Source organism: Oncorhynchus kisutch, linkage group LG24 (assembly GCF_002021735.2).
Source record: "Oncorhynchus kisutch isolate 150728-3 linkage group LG24, Okis_V2, whole genome shotgun sequence".
NCBI classification, from domain to species: domain Eukaryota; kingdom Metazoa; phylum Chordata; class Actinopteri; order Salmoniformes; family Salmonidae; genus Oncorhynchus; species Oncorhynchus kisutch.
The window spans coordinates 2783386-2800606 of NC_034197.2; the positions used below are offsets into that span (position 1 = coordinate 2783386).

General features: G+C 41.7%; 2 protein-coding genes across 5 annotated transcripts in view; one reads left to right on the forward strand and one right to left on the reverse strand.

Annotated features, from left to right (window-relative positions):
- LOC109869218 (tyrosine-protein phosphatase non-receptor type 11) overlaps nt 1–5226 on the forward strand; it is a 115611-nt gene extending 110385 nt beyond the window's left edge. For all 4 annotated transcript variants that reach the window (XM_020459196.2, XM_020459198.2, XM_020459194.2 and 1 more), the window contains exon 16: nt 1125–5226. The gene's annotated coding sequence lies outside the window, so the exon portion shown is untranslated. The remainder of the gene's footprint in view (nt 1–1124) is intronic.
- Nucleotides 5227–5754: 528 nt separating this feature from the next.
- Nucleotides 5755–15335, reverse strand: LOC109869660 (RING finger protein 223-like). The gene is made up of 2 exons (XM_031803603.1): nt 14963–15335; nt 5755–7646 (listed from the first exon to the last, which is right to left on the reverse strand). Exon 2 carries the CDS (start codon nt 7545–7547, stop codon nt 6828–6830), a length of 720 nt encoding a protein of 239 aa, XP_031659463.1. The 5' UTR covers nt 7548–7646; nt 14963–15335; the 3' UTR covers nt 5755–6827.
- Between the last annotated feature and the right edge of the window lie 1886 nt (nt 15336–17221).

The window sequence follows — 17221 nt, forward strand, 5'->3', positions numbered from 1 at the left end:
AGCATCCGCATCATCTGTCCACTTCCGTATTGAGTACTGGTACTTCCTGCTTTAGTTTTTGCTTGTAAGCAGGAATCAGGAGGATAGAATTATGGTCAGTTTTGCCAAATGGAGGGCGAGGGAAAGCTTTGTACATGTCTCTGTGTGTGGAGTAAAGGTGGTCTATAGTTGTTTTTCCTCTGGTTGCACACGATAGTAGAAATGAAGTGAAAACGGATTTATGTTTGTCTGCATTAAAGTCCCCGTCCATTAGGAGTGCTGCTTCTGGATGAGCATTTTCTTGTTTGCTTATGGCCTTATACAGCTCGCTGAGTGCGGTTTTAGTGCCAGAATTGGTTTGTGGTGGTATATAGATGGCTACGGAAAATATAGATAGTGTGGTGTTCAGCTTATCATGAGGTACTCTATCTCAGGCGAGCAATACTTAGAGACTTCCTTAATATTAGACATCGCACACCAGCTGTTATTGACAAATAGACACACACTACCACCCCTCGTCCTACCAAACATTGCTGTTCTGTCCTGCCGATGCACTAAAAACCCAGCCAACTGTATATTATCTGTGTCGTCGTTTACCCACGACTCCGTGAAACATAAGATATTACAGGTTTTAATATCCCATTGGTAGGATATTCTCGAACGGAGCTCATCCAGTTTATTCTCTAGTAATTGAACGTTGGCCAATCGAACGGATGGTAGAGGCGAGTTACCCACTTGCTGACGAATTCTCACAAGGCACCCGGATCTGTCCCCTTGTATCTCTCTCATTTCTTAATGCGAATGAAGGGGATTTGGGCCTGGTCCAAGAGCAACAGTGTATCCTTCATGTCAGCTTCAAAAATGTTCTTCCAGTTCGAGGTGATTAGTCGCTGTTCTGATATCTTGAAGCTCTTTTTGGTCTTAAGATACGGTAGCAGCAACATTATGTTCAAAATAAGTTACAAACAATGCAAATAAACACAATAGCACAATTTGGTTAGGAGCCTGTAAAACGGAAGCCATCCCCTCCGACGCCATTACTCTGAAGGAGTAGTGATTATAGGATTCATTAGTTGTGTTTTATTGTGTGCATTTCTATTAGAAGTGGTTCTGTGTAACACGGTGTGCCATTGTGTGTGCTTCAGTTTCAACAGAGGTGCCTCTTCGCCAGCGCCTGATTCATGGGGGGCCTGTGGAGCTCTGGTCCCGGACCCCCTGGCGGTGGACCCTACCTGGGGTGAAGGTGGAGGTCCTGACCCCTCCTAGTCTCTCCCCTTCTGCTGCCCTGCTGGCTGTCTGGAGCATCCCCCCTCCACGGAGAGAGGGGTGTAGCGCAGGGCTCTTGTCCTTCTATCATCATCCCCCATCCCCTCTCTCTCTTTCTCTCTCTCTCTCTCTCTCTCTATGACCTCCACATGACTACATGTCTCTTCTACAGGCTCTACCGTTTACTGACAGTGCCTTGTCTACAGACGTGTCTGTAACCCCCTTCCTCCTCCCACAGTTGTTCCATCTCACCACCCAAACCCCCTATCTATCAACCATCCCACCAGCCCAACAAATGTCCTTTGCTTACTTATTTCTGTTGACTCAAACTAAATCGAGAAAAGAAACAAACCATTGTGTACTCTTGTGTGATATCAATGTTTAAGTGATGCTTTTCTCTGTCGTGTTCCATCGTGAGGTGGATGGGACAAGAAAGATTTCGAGAATATTTCTCTTCTCGCTCTCAGAATTTGCTCCTCTATCTCTCTCTCTCTCTCTCTCCCTCTCTCTCTCTGCTGGCTCTCATCTACTTGAATCAAAGACTTCAGCAATGTTCTATTCTTGCTAGCAGCAGTCATTACTGCAGTGTTGAGCGATTTTACCACGTGAGGCACTGGCGCAGACAAGCTTACTCAACCCTCTCTCATACCTTAATTTTGAAAGTCGAGGAAAGTCAGGGTATTCGCAATGGCCCTTTGTCAGTGAGTTGGGGTAAAAAAAGAAACTCACTGACAAAGGGATTTTCCATTTTTTTCATTTGCCACAAAGATATTTCCCATTTCTGTACAGGGAAGTATTTCTTCAATATAGTTTGAGATGTACTTGTTTGTCCCATCTGTCCCACCGATGGTCTCTTGTGCCAATAGAAGACGTGCATGCTCATCTACTTTAGGGATTCCACCATTACAGTTGCTGAGCGCCTATTCAGTCAATATTAACAAGCTCCTCTCCAGACTCACTCATGAAATGTTTCTATTTATTTAGTTTGAATCTGTGTCCTTTCAATGGATTCTTGTTTATTTTATTGTTATTATTGGTGTGATTTTGTAATGCACAGGATGTTTTTTTACGTTTTTGTTTATTGGGGAAAATGAAAAAGCGGTGCGCTATTGCCTCCAAAGGAAGAAAGATCCAATTCCATTGTTATGAATTGACAAAAAAAGCACAATTTTCTGCCCTGCACTTGCTCGGCAGATCCTGGTTTATATGCGGGAAATTAACATAGTTTGAGGTCAACGTTGGCCTCAGAGAAAGTCTGCAAAGGTTTTCATCCTAATCGAATGGCATAACAAACCGTGTTAAACATCTGCCAAGTGAGAGATAGGAGAAGATGGGAGAGGACAGGAGATGAGTCAGGATGCTAGCCTGGCTCACTGACGTGGGCTGCTATCGCTGAAGTCTTTAGCCAATCATTACTGGGCCAGATGGCCTACAGCCCAAGAATAAAGAACAGATTTATCTCCAAAAAGCAATCTACAAGATGGCTATAATCCAGGCTTGACGATGGTGGGAGTAAAAACCCACGTTACTGATGTCATAAGGAGGGAGGCGCCGCACAGCAAAGAGCCTTCTGTAATATATTTTTACATATACATGTACATCATGGGCAGTGGCTTCTTTCTGACAGACGCCATGCTAACTATTCTTAGCATTTTGCATAAAAATGGATTTAGCCAGCGGCACAATGATGTCATCCTTTTGAACAAGCCGGTTGTTTGGCTGCATAGAGGTTGTGTTACCTGCTGTGTGAGTCGGGCTGTACTTGTACATGGTTCAGGCCTTTTTAACTAAGGCTTGGCAGCACATCTGAGGGCCGCATTTGCTACATCGTCTCTTGCTCATCCTAACACCAATGCAGTAATTTTCAGTAATACTGAAAGTATGGATTTTCAGTATTTCCCTTTTAGCCGAAATGTCTGTATTTCAGAAAGCTAAATCAGTCCTAGTATGATATGTCATTCTCAATATTGTTTTCATGCTACATTGAGCTCCAAAACTATTGGCACAGTGTCACACTATTTGTTGTTTTGGCTCTCTACACCAGCACTTTTTACCATGATTACGGATAGTCCTGAATGAATCGTAAATAATGATAAGTGAGAAAGTTAGACACACAAATATCATAATCCCCCAGAATGCTAACCTCCCTTGTTATTGTCATGGTGAGAGCTTAGCATGTTTGTGCGTCTAACTTACTGACTCATCATTATTCACAATTCATTCAGGACTACCATAATCATGGTAGCATCCACATTCATGTAGCAGTTTTTTTAGAAACATTGTATTCTTATTTACAATAAAAGTGACTCCGAAATGAAAGAATACATTATTTACCATTCATTTCTATTGGGCACAAAATAATCTGAAACACAACCAAAACAAACAGCAAATGCATCTAACAAGTTTGTAGAGTCACAAGCTTGATGTAATCATTGCATGCTATATGGGACCAAATAATACACTTTTGACAATTTTAATACACATATAAGGGAATTTGGCCCAATACTTTTGGTCCCCTAAAATGGGGGAACAAAAAGTGGTGTAAAAAGTGGTGTAATTTCTAAATGGTTCACCTGGTATGGATGAAGTCTGCACATTAACCTCACATATAATTTCAGATGTGATGTGCTGGAGTGCAGAGCCCAAACAACAACAAATGTGTCACTGTCCCAGCTCACTGTATATTCTGAAATCACTGGTAGCTGTAGCTATTTTGAAATTAAGTTGTATGCTATTCTGAAGTGATCACTGAACATTTTGTGCAATTATCTCTCTCCGTCGTTCAGCTGCCTGCCTAACTCCTAATCTTGCCCAATGAATGAAAAGTGAATTTTTTACATTCTGTTTTCTTAATTATGTTGCACTGATGATCATGATGATGATGATGTTGATGATTTTGTATTGTATTTCACTTTGCCTCTATGGGTCCAAACTTTTTGTTATGTGGTGAGAAATTGAGGGGCGAATCCTAACTTCTACTCATGAGAAATGTTCACTGAGTGAAAACTTTACTTAGGTGGAAATTAGCCCCTAACACAATACTTGAAATTCTGTTTGAGGCTTCTGAGTCCTTTAGCTGAGGGTGTGTGATCTGTGACTGTCAGGATGGCCATTGGCTGTTTAAAGAGTACAGTATGATTGATAGTCTGCTCGACGTATACGCCGTCAGTGTTGTGAGTTTTCTTTTCATTTCCTATTTTCTTTTGAAGCAATTTGTTTTCTATAAGATCATTATTATTATTTGTGTGTCTATTTGGTGTTATTACACCATTGATAATAACATCATGATTATGAATTATAAGATAAACCGGTGTTCTTGGAAGGATACAGTAATTATATCAGTTATTTTATATCTGCTCTTTAAATTTACTTGAATATGATGTCGACATAGTAAAAAAAAGAAATACTTGTTCCTTTGTTGGTTGCAATATGCCTGATTTGAGTAGTGGTATACTGACTGTTCCTGTGTTTGGATGAAGACTGTTCCCCCCCAGTTGCACTGACACAAACGCCTTCTGTCCAGGCATATAGCGCTGATGCAATGAGATGGTCAGAAATAACAACATCATTAAATATTTAATAGTTTAATAAAAATGTATGAAGGAAATATGATCTCCGCTCATTCCTGTCTCTATGTAATGATAGTTTAGTGCCTTCTTGAGTGCTGTAGTAATGTGATTTGCTGATGTCCTTGGACAGTTAGCACACGATTGACTTTATAAGCAGGGAAATGTGAAGTGATTTTCTTCTGCATGTGTTATTTCTTAGGTAAAAGCTAAAGACCAAATAATGCAACTATTGTCTTATGTCATATTTAGTTAGCTGTACTCAGTTATACTCCTCTTTTGTTGTTATGTTCTTGTGTGCTGTAATGTGACTTGCAAATCAATGTCCATGCCTTTCATAAAACCATATATTTTCCTTTCAGGAGGAAGAAATGCATTATTTTAGGAGGAAATAAACTAAAGCACTTATATCTTATAACTTTGCATATCTGTCTAACAGGGTAATAAAAGTCTCTCTATATCTTTTTTATTGCATTCTAAAGTAGCTGTTTATCAGCCTCATATCAACACTCACTACTGTAAAGACCACTCACTACTGTAAAGACCACTCACTACTGTAAAGACCACTCACTACTGTAAAGACCACTCACTACTGTAAAGACCACTCACTACTGTAAAGACCACTCCCTACTGTAAAGACCACTCACTACTGTAAAGACCACTCCCTACTGTAAAGACCACTCACTACTGTAAAGACCACTCACTACTGTAAAGACCACTCACTACTGTAAAAAGAGAACCCCTAACTGGAAAGGCCACTCCTTACTGTAGCAGGAAGGGTTCACTTTTCCTTTGAAGCAGTTTACAGTAATAATGGTTGTTTGTTAGGAAAATCATGACTGGTCAAATGGTGTGTGCCCAGATAAGATACTTACAGGAATCACACTTCTTGAAAAAAAAACATACAAAGAAACTTGGAAGACAAACAATCCGCCATCATTGACACAATGGGAAAAACAAATGATTTATTTTTGAAATGTTGAAATGGCATGGGTGACAGAGGAAAAACAAATTGGTACAATTTAAGGCCAAGTGGCAAACAATAATGCAGGCACTAGAGATGGGGGTGTGAGCATGCAGGTCTGGGCGATGGAGGAGATGTAGTCATTGTTTGTGTAAGTTGTTAGTATGTATATGTTTGTTTTTGGAATGTAAAAAAATAAGAAACAATATATTTAATACAAATGGAATAAACAGATTGTAACAGGAAGTGGGAAACACCATGAATCATTAGTTCCTACCAAGACCAACCATTCATGTCTATGTCATTCTGGTCAATCCTGATTAGGTAAGTGCTGTACAAAGCTATGCAATATTTTCCTAAACCTAGACCATGCCTGTGTTGTTTTTCATTTATTGTAGTATTGTAAACTAAATATATATCAGAAAAGTACAATGAACTATACATGTATATACACTTACAATTTCAGCATTGTGGTTTGGCATACAATTATTTTCAAATCAGATAAGACAGCTGAACTTTGTTCTTTAACTGAACATTTTGAGTGGAGATTTCTAAGGCATTGAGTTTCAGTGTCTGCTCTGACTTGGATACACAACAATAATGCTTTCAGTGTGTTGTGAAAGTAATGTCGGACGGATTTGTTTTGAAAAAAATTACCTATACTGTTGTACTGTGGCCAACAAATCTGATACTGTAGATATGAATAGATTTCACCCAGATTGTGTCTGAATATTACAACATATTTTAAATTCTTTCATGCAAAATAACAATTTTATAAAAGGAAAATCTCAAAACAATATCAGTTAAATCAAGGTGCAAGGATTGGAGTTCATGTATGGAGTGTGCAGTCTCAAACCGTTGAGTTCTATATTCAGTCTTCTTTGATTCAAATCAAATCAAATTTGGTGTAGACCTTACCGTGAAATGCTTCCTTACGAGCCCCTAACTGACGGCCGTGGGCCTTAACCACATGGCCATGTACTTTTCAATAAGCACTCTGGCGATCTGTGGACTTGTGAACCAGGTATCTGGCCTACTACATATCATGTATTTTAATTAAAGGCTCCCTTTGTGAGACTGTGTATCCTGGTGAATGTGGTAGCGGTGGTGGCGGTGAAGCCGTGTCCTGAGCCCACAGTGCGCGGCATGCAGCGCATATTGCCTGTGGTGACAATGCACTGCAGGGGCCACAGCACGATGACCACCAGCAGCACCATCAACACGATGAAGAGCAGCAGCCGCTTCCAGCCATTCAGACGCTCCAGGAAGCCTATGTGCTGGGGCCATGTCTGAGCAAGGACCTCACCTGCCTTGCTGGCCCCGATGTCGATGGAGATGCAGAAGGCTGAGGTGGAGCTGGGTGTTCCGGGGTTGGCCTCCAGTGGCCGCTTGTAGCACAGCTTCTCCCCATCAAGCCACACAGGTTCCTCGTGCTGCTGGTGGCTGGGCAGTTTACACAGTACCTCTTGGCTGGTGGCCAGGGCAGGTGGACCCTCCTCGGTTAGGAGGGTAGGGTGGCGGCAGAATGGACAAGGGATCTTGCTGCTACCTCCTTCCTGCTCTCCTAGCGAAATGGCCATGAGGCGCGACAGGCACTCCAGGCAGAATGTGTGGGTGCACTCCAGCAGCTTGGGCGTCTTGAAGACATTGTCGTAGGTGTTGTAGCAGATGGAGCACTCGGGTTGGCTACCAAAAGCAACCATTTTGTCCAGGTCCACATTCACTTCCTGGGGCATCACCTTGGTGTGCCACATCTGAGGGATCTGCGCCATCTTGAAGGGGTGTTCTGTATCCTTTTCTCCCTTTCTTTGGTCTTGATTGGCACTCCCTCTTTTTCCCCCTTTCTCTTCTTTGTTTTTGGTGTGGATTATCTGAGAATGAATGAAATGATTATTTATATTTTAGTGTTCAGATAGTGTCTAGTAAAAATAACGGGCCAGACACCATGTAAAATGTATTTTTAGCATCAAGCAGTGTGTACATAATCCCAAATGGTTAACAGGATTTCATTCAAGAGCATATTATACAGTAGGTCATAAAGGTCTACGTCCTCTTGCAGGCGGAGTTCCATTATGTTATTCCCTTCAGAATATGATTACCTCATTTAAGGAGATTACACTCACGGTAGTCCCAATATGATTACCTAATTTAAGGAGATTACACTCACGGTAGTCCCAAATAATTCAGCATTTGGTGGAATTTCATCATAAAGTAAGGTGTATAAATGTAATGTATTTTTACATATTTACATACATTTGAAGTCGGAAGTCTACATACACCTTAGCCAAATACATTGAAACTCAGTTTTTCACAATTCCTGACATTTAATCCAAGTAAGAAATTCCCTGTTTTAGGTCAGTTAGGATCACCACTTTATTTTAAGAATGTGAAATGTCAGAATAATAGTAGAGAGAATTATTTATTTCAGCTTTCATTTCTTTCATCACATTCCCAGTGGTTTAGACGTTTTATGCATACACTCAATTAGTATTTGGTAGCATTGCCTTTATATTGTTTAACTTGGGTCAAATGTTTCGGGTAGCCTTCCACAAGCTTCCCACAATAAGTTGGGTGAATTCCGGCCCATTCCTCCTGACAGAGCTGGTGTAACTGGAGTCAGGTTGGAGTCAGGTTTGTAGGCCTTTTTCAGTTCTGCCCTCAAGGCTTTGTGATGGCCACTCCAATACCTTGACTTTGTTGTCCTTCAGCCATTTTGCCACAACTTTGGAAGTATGCTTGGGGTCATTGTCCATTTGGAAGATCCATTTTTGACCAAACTTTAACTTCCTGACTGATGTCTTGAGATGTTGCTTCAATATATCCACATAATTGTCCATCCTCATGATGCCATCTATTTTGTGAAGTGCACCAGTCCCTCCTGCAGCAAAGCACCCCCATAACATGATACTGCCACCCCCGTGCTTCACAGTTGGGATGGTGTTCTTGCGTTTGCAAGCCTCACCCTTTTTCCTCCAAACATATCAATGGTCAAAATGGCCAAACAGTTCTATTTTTGTTTCATCAGACCAGAGGACATTTCTCCAAAAAGTATGATCTTTGTCCCCATGTGCAGTTGCAAAACGTAGTCTGGCTTTTTTATGGCGGTTTTGGAGCAGCGGCTTCTTCCTTGCTGAGCGGCCTTTCAGGTTATGTCAATATAGGACTCGTTTTACTATGGATATAGACACTTTTGTACCTGTTTCCTCCAGCATCTTCACAAGGTCCTTTGCTGTTGTTCTGGGATTGATTTGCACTTTTCGCACCAAAGTACGTTCATCTCCAGGAGACAGAATGCGTCTCCTTCCTGAGAGGTATGACGGCTGCGTGGTCCCATGGAGTTTATACTTGCATATATCCTTCCTGTTTGGCCCTGTCCGGGGGTGTCCTCGAATGGGTCCACAGTGTCTCCTGACCCCTCCTGCCTCCAGTATTTATGCTGCAGTAGTTTATGTGTCGGGGGGCTGGGGTCAGTTTGTTATATCTGGAGTACTTCTCCTGTCCTATTCGGTGTCCTGTGTGAATCTAAGTGTGCGTTCTCTAATTCTCTCCTTCTCTCTCTCGGAGGACCTGAGCCCTAGGACCATGCCCCAGGATTACCTGACATGATGACTCCTTGCTGTCCCCAGTCCACCTGGCCGTGCTGCTGCTCCAGTTTCAACTGTTCTGCCTTCTTATTATTCGAACATGCTGATCATTGATGAACATTTGAACATCTTGGCCATGTTCTGTTATAATCTCCACCCGGCACAGCCAGAAGAGGACTGGCCACCCCACATATGCTCTCTCTAATTCTCTCTTTTTTTCTCTCTCTCGGAGGACCTGAGCCCTAGGACCATGCCCCAGGACTACCTGACATGATGACTCCTTGCTGTCCCCAGTCCATCTGACCGTGCTGCTGCTCCAGTTTCAACTGTTCTGCCTTATTATTATACGACCATGCTGGTCATTTATGAACATTTGAACATCTTGGCCATGTTCTGTTATAATCTCCACCCGGCACAGCCAGAAGAGGACTGGCCACCCCACATAGCCTGGTTTCTCTCTAGGTTTCTTCCTAGGTTTTGGCCTTTCTAGGGAGTTTTTCCTAGCCACCGTGCTTCTACACCTGCATTGCTTGCTGTTTGGGGTTTCAGGCTGGGTTTCTGTACAGCACTTTGAGATATCAGCTGATGTATGAAGGGCTATATAAATAAATTTGATTTGATTTGATTTGATATTATTGTTTGTACAGATGAACGTGGTACCTTCAGGCGTTTGGAAATTGCTTCCAAGGATGAACCAGACTTGTGGAGGTCTACAATTTATTTCTGTAAACAATTGTTGGAAAAATTACTTGTGTCATGCACAAAGTAGGTGTCCTAACCGACTTGCCAAAACTATAGTTAGTTCAAAAAATAAATTTGTGGAGTGTTTGAAAAACTAGTTTTAATGACTCCAACCTAAGTGTATGTAATCTTCCGACTTCAACTGTATTTCGGTCCAAATCCAAATCATCCTATCAAATGCATTTTGACATCAAAATGTACATTCATCAGTTTAATTGAATACTGTGACAACAAAAATGAGGTCAACCAAACAAAAACCTGATCTTAAAAACAGCATTTATAAGAATTATGTAAATACAGAAAATATTTGCTCTGTGGGATATGAATATTCAAATAGTATGTGACAACTGTGTTCAATTTGGAGTTTGTGACAGCAACTACAGTGGGGCAAAAAAGTATTTAGTCAGCCAACAATTGTGCAAGTTCTCCCACTTAAAAAGATGAGAGAGGCCTGTAATTTTCATCATAGGTACACTTCAACTATGACAGACAAAATGAGAATTACTTTTTTTTTTTTTTGCTAAATTGCACAGTCCTGGGCCTTTTCATCTCACAAGCATTTTTTTCACCAAAACAGGAACATAATAATAATGAACTGGAACATGTACAATAGGGTTTCACCAGCTTTGCTCAGCTTTGCTAATCACAATGAAATACTTCTTTAAGATCTTCTATGGAGAAAACACCTTCCATTCTAATGAGTCCTGTGCGGATGTGACCATCGAGGTAAATAGACAACTCGAGCGTGTTTGTGAGTGTCTAAGCTTTCCATGAAGGGGTCATTGTCTGTAGCTCAAACCGTTTGGACTTTGGAGATGTTTCCGTGAGAACAACCTATTTCGGCATGTTGTCTCACAAACTGTGCTTTAGCACAGCTCCCTTCTACTACAGAGGCGTGTGGCTGCTATGGGCGTATCCAGGGCAACAAAAAGTCTGTAGCTGAAACACGGACTCAGGAGGTGTTCAGAACCACTCACATTTCAGCTCTTTCATATTGGGGCGCTGTATTGAAGCCACCGTGCAGCCATCAGGCTTTGGAGACCTTTACATTGATACATGTATTCTACTATAGACACTTTAATGCATACTTTTAACTTATATTATTTGAGCTAAACATAACAAAAAAATATATTTTTTAATCTATATTTAGAAAATAGTAAAAAATAAAGAAAAACCCTTGAATGAGTCGGTGTGTCCAGACTTTTGACTGGTACTGTACGTCATTGCTTACTACCAACTAAACCCACTGTAAAGTCATTAGGCAACCTCTTGCATCCCCCGGGCAATGTTCATCAGGGAAACGTTGTAGATAGAAATGTTATGAATAGAGCTGACACGATTGTTCATTCTTCCTGTCAGAGGCTTTTTTGTTCTACATCAAATATATCATTTATTTCACTTTTATTTAACCAGGAAAGACCGTTGAGTTAAAGAAACCTCTTTTACGAGGGCGATCAGGAAACCGACATGATCTATATCTGAGCATTTCACAAACGCTGTGCACCGGCTGAATGAGGCCCAGCTGTTGAAAGCATCTTTCTAGTGAGTGGGGAACAGTTATGTGGGACTCTCATCAGGCAGTACTAGGGATGGACACAGAGCTCTTTGTTATTCCCAGTTTTCGCAGATGTCAGGATGGGCACCCTCCACAGGGACCTCCCTCTGGCCAGAGCCTCAAAGTCACCCAGCCAACCATCAGTCTGATGAACAGCCAGATAGTGTTAATAGCACCACCACTATTGTACCACAACCATTAGCCATTAGCCATTAGCCATCCAGTATTGTATACCATGAGTCAATACATCTTTTTGGGTAAGTCTCTAAGAGCTTTCCACACCTGGATTGTGCAACATTTGCCCCTTATTCTTTAAAGAATTCTTCAAGCTCTGTCAAATTGGTTGTTGATTTACTGCTAGAAAACCATTTTCAAGTCTTTCCAAAGATTTTCAAGCAGATTTAAATGAAAACTGTAACTCGGCCACTCAGGAACATTCACTGTCTCCTTGGTAAGCAACTCTGGTGTATATTTGGCCTTTATGTTATTGTCCTGCTGAAAGGTAAATTAATCTCCCAGTGTCTGGTAGAAAGCTAACTGAACCAGGTTTTCTAGTAGCATTTTGCCTGTGCTTAGCTCCATTCCATGTATTTTTTAATCCTAAACTGCCCAGTCCTTGCCAATGACAAGCAAACCCATAACATGATGCAGCCACCACTATGCTTGAAAATATGGAGAGTGGTACTCAGTAATGTGTTGTATTGGATTTGCCCCAAACATAACACTTTTTATTCAGGACAAAATGGGAATAACTTTGCCACATTTTTTTACAGTATTACTTTAGTGCCTTGTTGCAAACAGGATGCATGTTTTGGAATATTTTTATTCTGTACAATTTTTATTCTGTACAAGGTTAGTATTGTGGAGTAACTACAATGTTGTTGATCCATCCTCAGTTTTCTCCCATCACAGCCATTAAACTGTTTTAAAGTCACCATCGGCCTCATTGTGAAATCCCTGAGCGGTTTTCTTCCTCCTCTGCGACTGAGTTAAGAAAGACACCTGTATCTTTGTGGGTGTATTGATACACCATCCAAATTATAATTAATAACTCCCCCTTGCTGAAAGGGATATTCAACTTATTTCATCTTGCCATAACAAAGGGGTTGAATACTTATTGACTCAAGACATTTCCCCTTTTCATTTTTTATTACTTTGTAAAGATTTCTAAAAACATATTTCCACTTTGACATTATGGGATAATGTGTGTGACAAAATATCTCAATATAATACATTTTTAATCATGGCTGTAACACCACAAAATGTGGAAAAAGTCAAGGGGTGTGAATACTCTCTGAAGGCACTGTAACTACATATGCCACTTCCTGACAGATGACAAACTTACTGGTATTGGTTTGGGTGTGATTGACACCTGTGTTCCGCTAATGAAGGATAGGTAGGTAGCTAGTAGGTACAGGACAGGTGATACAGTAGCTGTGATGGGGAGGTTTCGGTGGGAGGGGGGGGGGGGGGGTTGAGTTGCATGTGTTCCCCCTCGACACACAGCAGCCCTACCCCTCTCTGTCTGGGCCCAGCTCTGCCAGCCGGCTGGTACAATGTGTCTGCTTGTTCTTCCTGTCCTTTCATTGCTCCATCTACCTGTTGGCATTCCTGCAGTGCCAGCCTTTGCCCAGGCCTCCTGTCTCTCTCTCTATCTACAGTATCTCTCTCTCTCTCTCTCTCTGTCTGTCTCTCTCTCTCTCTCTCTCTGTCTCTCTCTCTCGCTCTCTCTCTCTCACTCACACACACACACACCACCATTTCAGACACAGAAACAATTGGAGGCCCCCAAAAGAAGTATTGATGGATCCCCTAGCTTCCTACGCAAACTACAATGTAGCAACTGCTCTGATGTTGGGAACAATGTAAAATAATCAACTAAGTAGACCAAGAGAATATCTGCAGCTTATCTGTGGCCTATGGGTTTAATTCCAACCTTTGTTAAACTTGTTATACCACTGTTAACCTCCCACGATCCCAATCCACTATTTGCACTTCAGGTAGAAGTTACCCCCAAAGCACAGATCTAAGATCAGCTTACCCTCCCTAACTCCTAGCTGGAACAATCAGGTTTATTTAACAGTCAACAAACCATAACACCAACCACATATCAGTGCTTATGGGCACCTTTTATTGTGTGGGACCACTGACAGTTAGTCATTAATATAATCTTTTTTAGGTAAACCACAGGAACATGAGGAAGGAGAGCCTTTGTTTTGCAGACTGGTGCTCCCTGAAGTTTGAACCCTCCCTCCCTGCCTGCCCTGTCTCTATCTATACGAACCGCTTTGGATATCAGCGGCACGTTTTCACCCTATCGCCATTTTAGCTGAGTAACGCGGTTTTGTGACTGCCCTCCAAATCTATTCATGCTGCCTGAGCTGAGATATTTTGTGTTGTTAAGTGTTGTGTTTTTCAGATTCTCAGAGTGGAATCTTAGCTTGTTTAAAGTCATTGGTAACATTTGATGTCTTTCATGAATAAATCTTTATACATTGTGTATCAATGTTTACAATTAATTAAATACGTATTTATTAACAGTTTATAAATAGTTGATCAATGCTTATTCATTAAAGCTATTTTAAAGTGTTACCAAGTCATCCTTTTTAAATGGTAAGCTAAGCTAAGTACAGTAGGCTACAGTGCCTACGATTCTTCGAAGCAAAGCAGGTAGAGTTATGTGTTGACTTTTTCGGGCAGCAGCTGTTGTTTTCAACTGACTAGCCAGAGGCGGACTGGGACCAGAAATCGTCTCTGGAATTTCTCTCACAACAGACCATTTTTCTTAGTGGCCCCCGCAACAGCCAACTGTTTTCCCTTGAGGCCCCCACACCAGCCCATTTTATGCCTTGAGACCTCCATTATTAGCCAGATAATAATCATTTAGCAAATTTTTTTTGTTGACATGCCCACTTCGGCTAAAAATTGACCAGCCCATATGCCAGATGCCAGATGACTTGTCCACCCCGGAGCATGACCTTTGTGTTCTTCAGCTGTGTGTATTTTGAGGTCAGCTGGTGCATAGACAGTTGAACTGCCTTTCTCTTTTCCATTGCTGCTCTACCTGTTCTCCAATTCTAAAGTACACGTAACTTGATCCTCAGAAACGTGAGGTGTGCAACAGCATACAGTTCTGCTCAAAAAACTTGCTCTGGTATGAAGTTAATTGATCCACACGTTAAAACATCATCTAAAACAAAAAATGTTTTATCCTGTACCAGTTGGGACAATCTCATATGTTTGCACTGTATACATATAACCTAAGGTCAACAAAAGTTGAAAAGTTCCTGCTGAGGTTTCCTCTTACCTGTATAGTGAAAATATTGTCAGATGACCCTCTTTCTCTTACTGGTGTATTACAGGTATTTCCTGATCGATTCTTTCTTCTGTAGACAAAAACACAAAAACACCAAGTTGGACGACTGGGGGGGGTCCCACGGAGGAGGTGTGAATTGTGGGGATCACTCTGCAGCTACAGTATTCCCTGGTCATTGGAAGCGATAACGAATGGAAGTCAAGCAAGCTGCAGGTATGCTCCGACAAACCTTCACAGTAGCATGAGGTGTTTGCATTAGCCCAGGGGTCCTTCTATCTCTGTCCGTTGGTCGTCTCTCACCTGCTCTACTCTGCCGACTCCCTTTTCAGCTCTCTATGTCAATGACACTGCAGGCAGGGGAACAAAAAGGTGGCCTTGAGGGAGCGTCTGAAGGGGTAGGACAAGGGGGAGAGGGGGAGGGGAGAGGGATAGGCTAAGGAGAATTCAACACATTGTTTCCTCTCTACCTTACACTCCCTTTCCTTACTCCCCATCTCCTTCCTTCTCTCTCCTCTCTTTCTCTCTCCTGCTCTTTCTGTCTCTCTTACATCCCACCGACACACTCATGCAAAAACACACTGAGATAATCAAATCAAATGTTGTCACTGCTCTTACCCTATGAAAGGTAAGGTTGGGAGTGTTCAGATACCACCCAGCCTATCAAACTGTTCTCAGGGCCTTCCCATCTACTGTGTGTGATCGCACTTATAAAATAGTATACGATTCTCCGCGCATCAGACCATATGAATGGGTTTGTACTGTCATAACACATCTCTCAGAGACTGCGTTTCTCATTGACAATAAATTGACAAGCTCATTGCAGTCCCTTCTGCTTTGGACACTAATTTGTGGTTACACGTGAAAGTTTACCTGGGTCACTTTAGGATTGCAAAATTCCGGTAACTTTCCAAAAATTCCCAGGTTTTGAAGAAATCCCTGTTGGAAGATTCCTGGAAACTGGAGGGAATAAGAAGGAACTCCATAACCCTCCAACCAGTATTTCTGGAAACTGGAGGGAATAAGCAGGAAATCCATAACCTTCCAACCAGTATTTCTGGACACTGGAGGGAATAAGCAGGAAATCCATAACCCTCCAACCAGTATTTCTGGAAACTGGAGGGAATAAGCAGGAAATCCATAACCCTCCAACCAGTATTTCTGGAAACTGGAGGGAATAAGCAGGAACTCCATAACCCTCCAACCAGTATTTCTGGAAACTGGAGGGAATAAGCAGGAAATCCATAACCCTCCAACCAGTATTTCTGGAAACTGGAGGGAATAAGCAGGAACTCCATAACCCTCCAACCAGTATTTCTGGAAACTGGAGGGAATAAGCAGGAAATCCATAACCCTCCAACCAGTATTTCTGGAAACTGGAGGGAATAAGCAGGAACTCCATAACCCTCCAACCAGTATTTCTGGAAACTGGAGGGAATAAGCAGGAAATCCATAACCCTCCAACCAGTATTTCTGGAAACTGGAGGGAATAAGCAGGAACTCCATAACCCTCCAACCAGTATTTCTGGAAACTGGAGGGAATAAGCAGGAACTCCATAACCCTCCAACCAGTATTTCTGGAAACTGGAGGGAATACGCAGGAACTCCATAACCCTCCAACCAGTATTTCTGGAAACTGGAGGGAATAAGCAGGAACTCCATAACCCTCCAACCAGTATTTCTGGACACTGGAGGGAATAAGCAGGAAATCCATAACCCTCCAACCAGTATTTCTGGAAACTGGAGGGAATAAGCAGGAAATCCATAACCCTCCAACCAGTATTTCTGGAAACTGGAGGGAATAAGCAGGAAATCCATAACCCTCCAACCAGTATTTCTGTAAAACCTCTGCATTTTTTAAATGTTACTTGAATGTTGCAATCCTAGGCGCCCTACTATTAACAGCCTCCCATTAAGAACAGTCACACAAAACACTGGATAATACACTATTTAGACAGCGAAACGAAAATGTTTAATTTGGCTCTATACTCCAGCATTTAGAATTTGAGATCAAATGTGTTATATGAGGCGACAGTACAGAATGTCAGCTTTTATTTGAGGGTAGTTTCATGAATATATTTTTATCATTTAGAAATGAAAGCACTTTATCTATCGAGTCACCCCATTTGAAGGTGTCATAAATATTTGGACAAATTCAATGATTGTGGATTAAAGTATTAGTATTTGGTCCCATCTTCCTTGCACACAGTGAATAATGATGAGTGAGAAAGTTACAGAGGAACAAAGTTCCTA

Coding starts and splice junctions, on each gene's coding strand:
- LOC109869660 (XM_031803603.1), bottom strand. CDS start 7,547: ATGGCGCAGATCCCTCAGATGTGGCACACCAAGGTGATGCCCCAGGAA.